The 15,093-nt window shown below is 48.1% G+C and overlaps 3 protein-coding genes across 3 annotated transcripts; 1 reads left to right on the top strand and 2 right to left on the bottom strand.

Annotated features, from left to right (window-relative positions):
* Nucleotides 1-972: 972 nt before the first annotated feature.
* Nucleotides 973-1,809, bottom strand: CTRU02_209510 (uncharacterized protein; the record flags this gene model as incomplete). Its single annotated transcript, XM_036733496.1, has 3 exons — nt 973-1,257; nt 1,314-1,405; nt 1,464-1,809. 3 exons carry the CDS (start codon nt 1,807-1,809, stop codon nt 973-975), a joined length of 723 nt encoding a protein of 240 aa, XP_036574766.1.
* A 3,116-nt stretch (nt 1,810-4,925) lies between these two features.
* Nucleotides 4,926-5,754, top strand: CTRU02_209509 (pectate lyase F 2; the record flags this gene model as incomplete). The annotated part of the gene is made up of 3 exons (XM_036733495.1): nt 4,926-5,079; nt 5,127-5,425; nt 5,482-5,754. The coding sequence occupies 3 exons, from the start codon at nt 4,926-4,928 to the stop codon at nt 5,752-5,754; spliced, it is 726 nt and encodes a 241-aa protein (XP_036574765.1).
* Nucleotides 5,755-10,091: 4,337 nt separating this feature from the next.
* On the bottom strand, nt 10,092-11,238 carry CTRU02_209508 (sexual development protein; the record flags this gene model as incomplete). The annotated part of the gene is made up of 2 exons (XM_036733494.1): nt 10,092-10,841; nt 10,903-11,238. 2 exons carry the CDS (start codon nt 11,236-11,238, stop codon nt 10,092-10,094), a joined length of 1,086 nt encoding a protein of 361 aa, XP_036574764.1.
* Between the last annotated feature and the right edge of the window lie 3,855 nt (nt 11,239-15,093).

Here is a 15,093-nt window from a genome sequence, read left to right as displayed (position 1 = left end):
TATAACTTAACTCGAAGTCAGGTTATTCACAGGCCTAGCTTGTGTCCCATCATACTTCTATGTAATTGACTCAATCCTAGGGGCACTGCATGTTACACAAGCAGGTGCATTTGCTGGGCTTGCGCTACATGATGGGAAACTCGTTGCTTGGTATTGCTTATCCCCCACATGCATGCGATTCTCTCTCCCCCAGCATACCAGGTGTGTGTCCTGACTACGTATTTCTACAGTATATATGACCGAGGCATGTCGCGTCAGAGTTGTCATCACGGTAATGTTGTAATTGATCGCAACGAAGAGCAAAATCTAAGGACATGAATCCTCCCGGGGGGTAACGTCATAATCTTGGGTAATGGGAAAGCGTCACTATAGGGCCATTGGAATTTCTCTATTGGCCTCTTTCTTTCAAGTGAAGGCATGGTGGCGTTATGGGAGCTGGCTGTAAATAGCCTACGGCGTATCGACTGTTGAACCTTATAGAATATCCTCACTCATTGCTGGTCCTGTACTAATCTTCTCTGTCCTATGTCTCCCGATGAGTGGCCTGGGAGAATACAAAGCCTTGAAAGTTACATTATAATATTGGGTAGCCCATTCGAGGCATTCTGCACAGTCCAGACTTACCTTCTTGAGGTAGATATATGGTGAAGTCTTCAAACCAACTAGAGGACTTAAGGAGAAGGACCTGCATATACACATTAGAGAGACTTGATGTAACAGCCCAGCGTGGGCTTAGATAGATCATAGACAATCTAAGTTTGTAGGAGAGTTCTCTAAGTCTGACACACTAATAATGTATGCTATATAATGGGATTTGAATTGGTCCGCTCTGAACCCTCGCATTACCGATTAGACTTATCAACATTGAGCCGCGTGTTATCTGCGGCTGCCGAGAATGCAGAAGCGAAACCATATTGACTTTTATGAATCTGCCTTAATGGATACGACTTTACAATCTAGCTGGTTGATAATCTAGCTCAACTTCTTGGTGAATGGTAGGGTATTCACGTCTTCAGGTCTCGCGAGGTTGATGCGAGCCCCCTTGATATCTGGTCGCACCAGTAGGTTTTCGTAGTGCTTGGCCATCTTTCCACTACCGACGCTGCCGTCGCCCTTTTGCTTTGCAACGGAATCGTAATCAACACGGAAGGACAGGTGCACCTCGTTGAAACGAATGTTGGTTTCGGCTAGCTCGCGGCAACCAACGTTGGCGAGAGTGAACAGGGCGCCTTGGGCGACAGCTGTCACTCCGGCCGTCTTATGTCGCTGTCATTCAGGTGCTGACGCTAGTGCTAAAATGAAGGGAAACTCACACCTAACTCGCCCGCAGCACCCGTCATGATTGTCCACGTACTACTTGGATCAGCCTGCTTAAGCAGGTATGGCACGGTGGCTCGGTAAGCAACTAGAGCATATTAGCAATGGCAAATGACCTCACGTGTCGAATCAAGACCGATACACACAGAAACTACTTTCTACTGTGGTAGCCATCACCGAGCGAAAAGATGCCGTATCAATGTTGTGAAGTGGCATGGGATTCCATACTCCGACCGTCGAGTAGACGTGTTGAAAAGCTGGTAACTCGCCCGCCATGACACGGTCAACAATGCTTTGGATGCCACTCTCGGAAGTCACATCTATCTCAACTGTAGTGATACCATCGCGCGTCCCGACGTGATCAAAAAGCTTGGCAGCGCTGGAAGCATTACGAACAGGAGCGATCACATGAAGACCAGCACGGCGCGCGGCGATGGTGACAGCGACTCCAATATTGCCAGTTGCGCCAACAACAAGGACTGCGCCAGCCATGGTGTTGGATCTCGGGGTAGAAAGCGAATGATCAAGGAAGAAAGACGAATGAAAGTGCTGGGTGGTGCACTTGGCAGCTTGTCATATGTCTAAAGAAAAGTATTCTTCCACAGTTATCAGTGGAAAGACGAAGAATTACATAGTGGCTAGAATCTGGTGTTCCGCTTCCGGAGTTAAAGCGCATACATAATGTAGCCACTTTAAGGTGGCGAGGATGGCACTCTATGGGGACAAATGATGCCTTTATTAGCTGATAAATCATCGGTCTCCGAGCAAGGCCGGTCAAAATCAATCAGACCTGCGGGGCGTGTTCGGCCGTGCGACCCGCCCCACCAGGCAGGGCCAAGTCGCTCGACCTTAGGGAGGCGTATGAACTGGGCACACTTGGGCGTCCTATTGGCAAGGATTAGAGCCGACCTGTTGGCGGTAATGAAAGATCCGGAAGCACCGCTAGGTTGGTTCGTTCTCGAACAGCTGCCATAAGGAGACGCTCTGTATAACAGGCCCTCGTTAGTGCTGTCTGAAAACTCAGATTATATAACACAACAGATACAGACGTTATATATAACTCCAACCTTACTCTAAGATATCTATAAGAAGAAGTAAGGGTATTCCGGTCAATATACGCTAATCTATTCACACGGAATAACCCTCGCAACAAAGCCCTAACTCGATCATAACAACCACTTTCAATAGACCACCAATAACCAGCGCTATCAAGACAGAACACAACGTAGACACCCCATATATCGCCGCAAGGGCTTTTACTCCCCGCCATCTGAACTATACCCAATAACTTTGTACGTATTGCATCCAGATTCAAACCTTAAAACATTAAGATAAAGTGGATTCCTTATGTTCAATAGTCGTATAATCATCGTGGATGGAGTCGGGCCATTTGGATAGCTGTGTACTTCTATCAAAATATCTGTATACAGCTTGCGGTTTGTTTTGTAAACATCTTAGATAGCCAATGTAAGCATTCTTAATGTGTGATGTCTCTTGACTGATCTTCTATGTAAGGACCTGGCCCCGTGCTTTGCTTCTTGGACGATTGCGGAGACGGCTGTTTTCTGCCGCTGGCGTGTGGCTGAGGACAATCACGCTGCTAAAATAGAAATGCTGCTTTTGGGACTTTAACCGTCAGCTCTAATCCACGGCGCATATACACCTCGTACTAGCCCTCAAACCTGGAGAACTTACATCATCATCATGATTATGGTATGCAACCAATGCACCACAACACTGACACCAATTAGGCTACGAGGCCAGAAATAGTGTCTGGGGCAACTGGAAGATGTAAAGATGACCCGGTAACCCGAAAATAGGTAAAAGAATGTGATAGGCCACTGTCACATCTGTTGCATTTGTTGTTCGAAAGTAGAACCAGCACCGCCCATGGTTATATTTTGACCATCAAAGTCTGCGACCTTCGCCAGTTCAATCCGAATTTCTTTTTTTTTATGAGGCATTGACATCTAAACTCACGCCCCTACGTCGCAATTTTGAAGTAGAAACGTAATCCATTAATCAGATGGCATGCGAATTTGCAGATGTAGTCGAAACAATGATGCGAAAGCTGCCAGATACCGGTTGATTGTGAGGGCATCAGAGCTCTACGCCAAGCCCTCCAGCGTCTCAATTTACAAAATACTTATACGATCACGGTACCATACATAGTAACATCGAAGTGCCCGTGCAAAAGTACCGATGTTTCAGAAGTAGGTTTGTCTTGCCTTGTCATGAGGGTCACGTCAATCGCATTTAGACAATCACAGGTAATCTGGATCATCAGGTATTGATCGAGATGATCCGGCACGTCCTCGAAGGCTATCGTGTTGAGCTTGCGTAGATTCTTGTTGAAGTCTCCACGCTTGAGCCTGCCATAGCCCATTCGCTGGCCTGATGACCATAGTAAACAGGCTGGGGGGACTCAATACCGGAGTACCATTGGTGTATTCCATATATGAAACATAACAATATAGACGGACAAAGGATAGTATACAGCTTAATTTTCTGCTGTCTCGAAGTCAGCTATCATACCTATGGAATATGTATTATATTCTGTCTTCATCCCGGTCAGTACATCCCTATTCCTCAAGTAAAAGAGACTAGGCAATTAATTCAGTATAAAAGCGGGACCAAACAAACTCCTAATACACTAGGCATTTCCTATCAAGTTCCCATCTGGGTGTTCTTAACCGCTGGTTGGCACTCTATGTAACCTACACCGAACAAATTTGGCTTAGTCTCGATCTGTAATCGGCAATTAGAGGCTCTGTTCCTTAATCAAGACCATCCTGCGCTAGCTAATCTTGGCTTATTGGCTATGCGACACCGCCGCTCGCCGCTACTCATTCTAAAGCTTGAAGCCTTACCCCATGGTCTTGCCAAATCCTTGCAAGTTGGACAGAAGCAAGCTGTCAACCCGTGAGAAATGTAGAAACGTAAAAATGTCAAGAGCACGCCGTGGGGTACAAAGCTCAGTAGTCTGAGATTCTTGCTTTGTGTTACTATGCCGATCTTACTATACTAATGTGGGAGCAACAAGAATTTCATTATGTGTGTATTAAAACGGAGTCGTAGGGTTATCGTGTAGTAAAGGGTCAAGAGCGGGGCGCGGAAAGCATTCCTGCATTAAGAAACGCATCCCAGGCTGTGGCAAACCAGGTTGTATCCGAGTGCCACCATCTCAATTACGACTTTCCGCGAATCATCATACTATTCGATCTATGTATCAAGACCTGGGATATTCTCATCGACCGAGTCAACCTGGTCCTGTAATAACTCGGCCCCTCTAACCAAACATGGCTAGTAATCCTATCATTCCCTTTAGTATATCTTCAGTCTGGAATCAAATAATGCAGCAATCAAGATCATGGACGATGTCGGAGTATCTAAACACCCAAACTCTGGAAACATTCCACCAATAAGTACATTTAAGCGTCCTCAAAGAGTGGAAGGAAATGGGGTCTTTGTTCCGTTTGACATATCGGACCTGAAGAAAAAGTACAAAAGGGCATCAGGAGGACATTCTGAAAGTCAGAAGAGCATGAGTCCACAGAGCCATAGAGTCACGAATTCCTCTTTCTAATCTTTGATTATCAACCAGCATCATGAAATACACACTTATCTTCGTTTCCGCTACCGCCGCCAGCGTAGCCGCCGTCACTACCACGCTTCCTAAAAGCTCTGGCCTCGCCTCTTTCCCTACGGCCATCCCCGTGTCCGGCTCCTATGATGGAGGCATGAAACGATTCGAGCGTAGTCGTATGTGTGGACCATTTTACCACTCGTGAACGTACTAATGAAGTTAGCTGCTGTCTGCCAGGAGCAGACCGAGACGGGCGAAAAGGATGCCATGTTTATCCTCGAAAATGGTGCGACGCTGTCCAACGTCATTATCGGAGCCAGCCAAGCTGAAGGTGTACACTGCAAAGGCACCTGTACGCTCAACAACGTCTGGTGGGCTGATGTTTGTGAGGATGCGGCCACGTTCAAGCAGTCTTCGGGCACTTCGTATGTCAATGGCGGGGGCGCGTTCAAGGCCGATGACAAGATCTTCCAGTTCAACGGCCGCGGCACTGTGCGCATCAACAACTTCTACGCGCACGATGTAGGTGTTTTGTCTTCTCTCGATTTCACTTGCGCGAATCCACTGACAATTAACAGTACGGCAAGCTGGCGAGATCCTGCGGTACTTGTTCTGGTAACGGAGGGCCGCGCAATTTTATTATCGAGAACTCAGTGGGTAAGAATGGTGGCGTTCTTTGTGGAATCAACACGAATTACGGCGACACATGCAAGATTTCCAATTCTTGCCAGAACAACAACAAGTCCTGCGACCGGTACACGGGCAATTCGAACGGGGCTGAACCGCCTAAAGTTGGATCGGGTCCTGACGGCAAGTATTGCACCGTAACAGGTTTCACCACCAGCTGTTGAGTATTCAATGGTGCAGCTCTGAAGCAAGAGGATGGATCAGCGTCGCCTTGCACTGAGCATCTATGTGTTGCGATAGTTGAATATGGGGTCGTGTGGCTACCCGGCCGGCCACCCGGCCAGACCCTCGGCACGGGGGGCTCAGAAGGGACCAAAGCCTCCCTTCTATACGTGACGGGCTGGGACACCGTATCTCCCACTTCCGCTTCTAAACCACAACTTTACTTCTACTTCTATACATCACGACCATTAGGAATTTACTGTTTTGTTATTTCACGCACAAGGGACCAATTCACCCTGTGAAACCTATACTATGTTTGTCAGTGACCAAATGAATGCAGTAACGCACACAATTTTCGAGGAGGCGATGAATAGTTTCCTAGAATATTCCCGAAAAGCCATGACGAGCCACATCCAAGCAAGAGTTATAATAGCTGAAACTGACCCTAAGATCGAGAGCATAGGGGCATGTATAAGGTCTCGGGTTTAAAAATACCTGTCTTAAAAGACTTTGCAAACAAGCTTGTATGCCGAATTAAGTGCCTGTATTTCTGGTAGTTTGGCTACTCCGTCGGCCTACTTGTTCACTTAAATGCCTATATACGTCGGAATCAGTCCAATCTCAACGATCAAATCCGCCCGGCTACTTCCTCTACGCACTGTAGCACGGCTCAACGCTCTATTCTGCAAATAACTCGCGGCAATTTACTACCGATCTCGTTGAGGCGACTGCGAACTTTTGAGGTTTTTGCCTGCAAGTTCTGTGGGATTTCAAAGTGGATGTGGTAGGCGTCTTATTGTTACGACCCGTTGGACATGGTCGCCAACACGACCCCGCCTGGATCCCGGCGGCTAACGCAGGGCATATGTAACCCAGCCGGACAGGTGTAACCAGGGATCCTCGGAACGGAAGAACTATGGACAAGTCACGTGGCCTCGGGGATAACGCGGGGTAAGGACAACCCGGGCTGGATATGTTGGATATGTCAGATATCCAACCGATCCCCGGATATGTTGGATATGTCAAATATCCAACATAGCCAAGATAAGGAGGACCGTTCAGGACTTGTATATAGGATGGACTCGAGCCGGGCTCGAGGACAGACTTCCATAGCTCTTCAGCAATCAACTTTGTGATTACCCTAACCGGTACTTTCAGCTATACCTAAGTGACGACTACTCTACGACTCTTGTTGAGGCCTTGACTGATCACCAAGACCTTTGAAGATCTACGATCTATTCGACCAGGACCACGGAACGACTGTTACTACTCTCAATCCCTGGCTTACTGTTAACACAAACCCACTGTCAGTTAGCTGGCCGTAACACTTATCAACAACGCCATTCTGCGACTTGTCTATCGCTGTACTGATATGGACCGATCCTGCGCTGCCCCTTGCTGGTTGTGCGTCTAAGCTGGACAGAAGCACTGGATCAGCAGGATAGGCCCAGAGCTGAAGAGTCCTTGGCCACTGGCTTGTGTAAGCCGGGTGGGGGAAGGGTCAGCTTGGGCTCCTTGTGTTTTTGGCTGCGTTGTAGTGGACGGGCTTAGGGTTTTTAGATGAGATGCTCACCACAAAGACCAACGATGGCTTTGGGGCAAGGTCAAGGAGCGATGAGCTAGAAGCTATGAGGAGATTAGGCTCCAAGGACTGGAGAATCCTATCCGTTACGGGGTTCGACGGCTTCGGCGCCAGAATAGGGAGACCTCTTAGGACTTCTAAAGCCTTTTGCTTTGCCCGAGTAGGCCAGTCCTAGAAGGGGGACAACTTCTTCGAGAGCAGAGAGCATGGATAGAGGTGAAGACATTGTGAGGTGCACAGATGATGAATAGCGGATGGAATGGAAATCCATATTAACATAGTCTTATTTATAAGTCGGAATAATAAATTGCTTACTTTCTAATAATCAAAAGGAGATGATTTTGCTCAGGTTGGTTTTATAGAGGTAAGCTGTGGTCTGAAGTTGCTCAATTACTATAAATCTCACCCCGCTGACAGTCTACATTCTCCGTTGGTATCTATCATTCCAGTATTGAGATTCCTGAATGGTTAAACAACCGTGTCGAGTTCTTCGACGCATTCCCTTGGGGGCATGCAACATCCGCAAAGATAGTAAAATATATTAATGATTCGAATACTGTTCTGCTCAACCAAGACTGACAATCCCCGTCTATTGCTCCTTGAGGTTTGTTACCAAGTGTGTTATCCCATGGACTGCGGCTGGGCTACACATACATAGCATCCGCAGTTTAGCCAATCGGTAACAGGTAGTTTCGAGCTTCTCCGCAGTCCCATACCCATTTCTCAACGGTTTTTAAAGAAACAGAGACCGCTTAATGGCTCGAAATGTAGTTATAGCGCAGCCTCAGTTAGATGGATATGATGCCGCCCTGTAGAATTGCCGAGTTTGAAGGAGAATATTTTTTTACAGCTTTAGCTTTTCTTGGGACTGCCACTTACATTTCATCCCAGCTTTGACCACTCCATTCAAGAATTAGCTTGCAGTCCAGATTCTGTTGTTGGTGAGGATGTGACCAACATGTGATTTTCTGTCAAACCTCCATGTCAGCCATGTTTATTGACGCTAAGCCGCCTCTATCTTTTGCTAAAATGCTGGACCCCTACAAGAAATTTTGGTCATACTTTACCATGGGGGTTAAAATTTAGTTAAAGATGTGCGTTGAATCAAACTGGTATCCTAGCTTTATTGGTAGATCGACACTTGAATGCCGACCAGAAACGCGACCCAATTATCTTCTTGCTGCCCCTGAAATGCTTGAAACAAGGGGCCGCGGCTAGGTCTCCTGGCTAAGATTGAGTTTAGAGTAAGCTTACTACAGAATGGAGCCATCACAGACCATCTTAGCAGCTAGTTTATAGGAAGAGTATGACTCGAATTGATGATCATGAATCATACACAGCAGAATGTCCCGGAATTAAAAACATCTCTCACAGAATGAGACCGCTTCAATACCCTCTCGGGGGGCTCGGTATTTTCCCGATTGGCAACAACTGTTGGCCTGTGCTTGTTCGGCAATGGAAGTTGGCTCAACACATGCTCTCAACTTCGTCTGAGATCCGAGGTCTAAAATCTTCACACCCACTTGAATGCTTCAGCAGCCATTCTTCCGCAGTTGTAGGCCAATAAAATGTCTGATAGTGTTTTTCCATGCGTTTGAAAGGCTTTTACATCATGTGACCTTGTGCTTCTGCATGAGAATTCGCTCATGTCAGATTTGGCGCCGCGAGCAAGGAATGAATACAGCGACCGACAGGCAACGGTCGAGTGAGAAAACACTGCTGCAGCTACTTCTAGATCAAAATCGATCAAAAGCTCAAGGCTTTTGCCACATATCTGCCTTCTGGGGAAGCTTAGAGCAAGTTCCTGGGCTTACCTCTTTTGGAGGCTGCTTCGCTTGCTGAACCCCCTCCGGAGCACCGTATTTCAATCGAATGACAAGGTCATCCTGACGATCGAATATGTAATGTCTTGTTGGATACATCCGAACTATTGAAAGTAACCCCTAATCCGAGGTATTGGGAGCATTCGAGACAAAGTGTGTGACAGGGCCCTCCGTGCACCGGGCCCTGGACTGTTCCTCGGACAGGGAATCGCTTTGGCGTTTTCGTTATCTTACCAACGGCCATACCTTGCCGTCGATCTTAATACTACATGGACCGGGTGATCGTCGAGATCTCTCATCTCCACGGTAATGGCTGGGCCATCTGCACTTTTAACATTGAACCTCAGAAAAAGTTATCGAGGGGAACCCAGAAACAAGAGGCTTGGGCAGTGGGCTGATAATCGTATTCGGCTTCTTGGGGGGGGGCCGATTAATGAGGACATACCTCTATTTCCTATTCGAGGCATGTCTTGAGTCGAAAGTGTCACAAGTGCAATCCGCGACTCGAAAAGGACTCATCTGAAATTTGCGAATATTCTGTAGTGGCAAGAAACCGTGCTAGCAGCTTGGAGAGTGAGATGAAAAAGCCGATTCGCACGCAATCATCAACGGAGATCGGCACCATACCCGCGCAACTGGGTGTACATCCTGCTGTGTGTCTGCCCTGTTTGCCGATTTGCCCTTCGGTGCCGTATTCCGAGTAATTGATGTCACCACGTTTGCCGCTATTGAGGAGCCCGACCGCACGATCGTTGCACTGTCTTGTCATTCCTAGTCGAAGCTCCATGAGAAGTTGATGAAAATTATGTGCTAGAATTCAAAGGCTCATCTATGCTTTCTAACGCCAAAAACAAAACGCCCTGGCTGGGATATCGCTCAAATCTTACACACACCGCTTGCCCTTATGCCTTTTTTAAAATCAAGAACGAGAACCTCATTCATTCACTTGAATCAACCCAGGCCCTGCAAGTGTCCCCTTGACAACATCATCGGCATTCTTGAAATCTCCCTCAAAAGTCACCGCAGCGATTGTCAGTCCCCACATGCTGTTCTTTTGGAACGGGAAATCAGCGTCGAACTCGAGTCTTGAGCCGTCCCATTTTCCGTTCTTTACCGGCACGCTCAACGGGACGTTCTGGCCGCTGAGGTAAGTGACGAAAAGTCCACCGGGGTCCTTGCCGAGGAATCTGCCGGCAGTCACAATTTCTCGGAGATCGACCGTGAAGGAGAGCATCTGATCTTTGGCCTTAACCTCGCCGGCTTGTGCCATTTGTAGCACATTCAGAGGTGCGAAGAGCGGGATGTCGATCTCGGACAACTTGAACGGGCACGAGTCTTTGACGACGAAAGACTGTAGCGCGGAATAGGCAAAAGGCGCGATTGAGGTTGTGAGGAAGGGCTGCGAGGAGGGTGCTCGGGCCAGTATGCTGCGGTAGAAGCCATTTTGTTCGCCTTCTTGACCGATGACAGATGTGACGGCACGGACTGGGCCAGCGTCTCCGTTCTTTGCGAGAAGTTGTGTAGCATCTTGCAGGGTTCCCAGAACGACAGAAGTAAACGTCTCTGCGAGGGCGACAGCCTCCTTCAGACTGTTGGAAGGGAACTGATACTGGCAGGGCGGTGGCGCGAACGCCTTGAAATGATCTAGAACGCCTTTCGCATCGAGCGCATGGAGCTTTTCTTGCTGTTTATCGTGTCAGTTCACATGATCAAAGCCACTTGTCTCGCTCGCGGATATCACGTACAGCAACCACAACTTTCAAGGCATTCACCATCTTGTCCTTCTCTGACGTCTCCCAACCAGGCCCGCCCGCAGTTACATTCTCCAACATGGACGAAAAGAATGCGACTTCGAATTGTTCGTTAAACTGAATAAGCTGGAAGGCAGTCAAACTGCTAGGCTCCAATTTGGGTGGTGGCGCTGAGTTGGGAAGCGATCCACGAGCTTCCTGTTCGACCAAGCGGATTTGTTCGGGGTCATTCGGAATGTTGGCACCGAAGCTTCGGCGCTCGAGTGGGGCTGCTGCCGAGATGGCCCCAAGGACGATCGCAGCAGCCGCAAAGGACTTTGTTAGCTGCATGATGTTGTGGTGCAGGCCTACAGATACAATGAAGAGAAAACCCCTCTCATAACAGGTTAGAGTAAGCCCTGGGAGGATGAGTTATAAGTGTTGAACGAACTAGATCAGCGTGGCACAATTCCGAAGTAAGAACTCTACTACGGTATGGTGACAGGGACGAACTATTATACTCTCGAGGAGTTTGTTTCGATACATGATCTTGAAACCTGTTTCTGGCTTGGCGCACGTGGACTACGATTAGCATGCATCTGCTTACCATACACCATCTTTACTCTTCCACTTAGACATTCATCGACACACAGGCACATGCACACATACATTGGCCATACCAAGGTACGCATGCCAGATTGGTGCACCCAAGCGGAACGGAAAGAAGCTGGGCCGACAGAAGAAGATTGCCAGGTAGGGCTGGTTTCGGAAAGAATTTGCGCCGCCATGCTCAAAACTGGCATGTTACAGGAGGGCGGCATGACGTCTCTGGAATGACACATTTCTTACTGCCCACGGTTGTCTCTGCCCCCAGTTCCCAACGCTGCTGACCCCCGCCATTTCGGGCTCCCGAAGGCCAAGGACAGAATACAACAAGGAGTTGCTTGTTCAGAACCTCCGTCAAACGCCATGTCATGTTGTCTCCCCCGGAGAAAAAGAACATTTCCTGATCAAGGCTAGTCAAGATTGTGTCTCTGACTTGATTGAATGAACTTGACACGCACCCAAGTGTCTCTTTGCTCTGTATCCTTTCGCTCTCGGAAATATGTCCGCAGCTGAAACTATTTTCCCGTCTATTTTCCAGTCGCGACTCCATTCAGGAATCTGAATACGATTACCGAAGGTTCCCACCCTGTACACCCAAACGCGGAAATGTGTCTGCTCCAGGCCCAACTTTTGTTTTTAGCAGCCTGAAGTTTGGATTACGCTCAGAGCCACCACCTAATTTGGCCATTTTGGTCTTAGTCTTGACAGTCGTTGGAGCAAGTTTCCCCCAGCGTCTCCCACACGCATCCGAGCTACCAGCACTATTATTGGGACCAAATCGGTATTCAGTATTTTATCACTCCCCCAAAAGATATCAGGAGTATGGAGAGTAGAAAAGCTACGAAATAAGCCCCATAAACAGCCACCCCCTAATTCCGATGACAGTAAAGCTCCCAACGGCGACTGCAACACAAAATCCACCAGCACTGCTTTCAATGATCTAACCCATCTGCGGAGAGAAGGTCTTTGCGTCGCCGCTTGGTCCTTCCCCACCAAAATGCGCGACGCCCGTCCGCGGGCGCCTCACCCTTCTGTTGCCGAACTCCGCCAAGCCGCCCTGTCCGGCCATGACGCCGCCAAAAGTGAAGCCGAAGTGGGGGATTCACTTTTTGTAGTGCTCTCACGCGTAGCTCCGGATGGTCCTAAATCATGGCTCTCGCGGTAGAGGTGGGAAGCACAGTTCCAACCTCATAAACTCAGATATGGCATGGAGGATCCGTTGGGCTGCGGCACATGAACCACGTGTAGTTAGGCCTTTAAATTCATATCAGTCGTCCCGAATATCAGCCAGGAATGACTTCCGGCCGTGTGATCTCCGTGATGTCCCATGAATTCTGGTCCAGTGTTCTTGAATCCACCTTGAAGGAAATTGTGGTGCGGCGAAGCCACAATAACCTTCATCCCTAAATCCTACCAGGCTGCTCTCCTGATTTTCCAGATGCCGGCTTGTCAAGACATTAGCTTGCAGGCTCTCCATTCACACGTGGACTTGATACAAATCTTGGTTCAAAAAATGCGAGGCTAACGCTACCCCTGACTAGATTCTGAACACATTTTCTTGGATGGTGAAAACTTCATGGTTTCGGGGAACTTGCTTGCCGTCAACCGAGCGCGGTTTTGTGAGTTTCTCGGAGTCTGCGCTGCAGAAGAACTTCTCCGTGCACGAAGTCGAGGGGCCATTTCAAGAGTCGTCCAACAGATCACCATGGAGATCCACTTTCAACTCAACTTCACGCAGCTGAAGGCTGGACGAAGTTTGTGGCCTGCCTCTATGTTAATCCCTCTGATGGTTGCTTTCCTGATACAGTAGAAAGCTACAATCTTCAGCAATAAAAATCGGGAAGTGGAGGCTGCAGAAATGTGAACAGGTCGTAAGAGGGCTAAAATGGCACGGCTACTGGGATGAGATCGTTGCCAGCCTTGTCTTTGGGTTTGCAGCCTTGGCAAAAGAATAATGCCTGTTTCACTTCGCCGCTAACAATTCACAGTTTAATTCTCTCCTGGTATTTTTTCTACGGCAGAATGAATCGCAAACTGAATCCTGTCACTACTATTGCGAGACAGGGTATAGGCGCTGCCAAGAGTAATCGCTCATTCTCAGGGAACAACAGATGGCGAAACTGCACTTCCCAAAGCTCCATACGATAAGAAACGAACGATAAAGCACGCCAAGACGCGATGAGGCGCGTCTTGCCTGAGCTGGATCCGGAAGATTTCGCGATGCCCGTGCCTCTTGGCGTTGAGGTTATGTCGGTGCTTTTCAACTTTATACACTTTGGTAGCGCATGCTCACCGGCAACTCTGGTACAGAGCGGTGCATCCCGAGGTCAAACTCGTCCACACGAAGACAGGATAGCTGCGGGTGCTTTCTCTCCACCCGAGTTCGTTCTTACTTACCTGCCACTGGTGCAGACAGAGTCGTCTGAATTGACTTGAGAATAGAAGTCATGCAGCCAGCGCATGAAATCCAGGACTGGGGCAGGAACTAGACGTACACATCTCCAACCATTGTCTTGGCATCTGAACACTTTGGGACGATCTAGAGGCCCATGACCTTTATGCAAACTGCATTCTGCAACCCGAAAAAAAGAAAACAAAACAAGAGGATAACGGGAAAAATAGACACTGTTAACCTTACCTCATCCTGGTCTGACGAGCTGCCGTATCCACTTCCTGTCGTCACACTGCCAGCTTTGAAAGATGTCGTTCGTGAACACCCTGTCCCATTATGGATCCCATGTATCCGCGCCCGGTTCGTGTCTCTCACTTAATGCGGGGTGCATATCTTGAGGCTTCTCGAACAGTTCCCGCACTACCAGAGACGCTTCGTCCTCGGCATTTCATATGATGAAAGCCCTAGAAGTGGATATTGAGGCTGCTTCGAAACGACGCTATTCTACTTTCCAGCCGGTATTTGGGCTAATCCGAAAGCCAAGGTTTTTTCCAACGGCTATTAGTTCGAAAATATCGAATGTGTTTGGGTCTAGGCTTTGTTTCCGGAACCTGCGGATAGCAAGATGGCTGCCAAATTGGGTTGCCACGCCGGAACAAGTACATCGAGGTTGACTACATCCGTTTTGGGAGATCTAATAGGCGATAGCATATGAGATGTACGCATTAACGAAAGTATGAGTTCGGTGGGGCTTGATGATGGCTCTAGTTTGACCTGGGCCTAAAGAAGATTTTACCTGCTTCGGTTTCACATGAAGAGTTCGTCCTGTAATGAGGGTGAGGTTCACGTCGGTTAATGCGTATTGGTGCACCTGTTACCGAACAGTGCGGTCCCTACATGGCCTTCCGAATGTCCTACTTCTCCCTTTGGGGTAAATGCGTGACTGCGATTCAACAGTGGTGCCTCTGTCACATAGTTTACCTGCTCCACCAAGTGATATGTTTCTAGAAACGGTTACTCCAGTAATTAGTGTCTTTTCGATTTGTATAGCAGTAGTTTGTTGAAAATGAAAACGTAAATGGAAACTGGCAGTAACCATGACTATAAACGTCGTCTTCTCCTGCTTGAAACTTATGACAGTGACTCAAGCATATTATGCTCTGTCAATAAGCTTAATCATCAACAAAGAAGAGTAGAAAACTTGCAGA

This window comes from Colletotrichum truncatum (assembly GCF_014235925.2).
Source record: "Colletotrichum truncatum strain CMES1059 chromosome Unknown Contig_0006, whole genome shotgun sequence".
Taxonomy (NCBI): domain Eukaryota; kingdom Fungi; phylum Ascomycota; class Sordariomycetes; order Glomerellales; family Glomerellaceae; genus Colletotrichum; species Colletotrichum truncatum.
The sequence above is the reverse complement of the archived record's forward strand: the minus strand, read 5'-3'. Positions and strand labels throughout refer to the sequence as shown.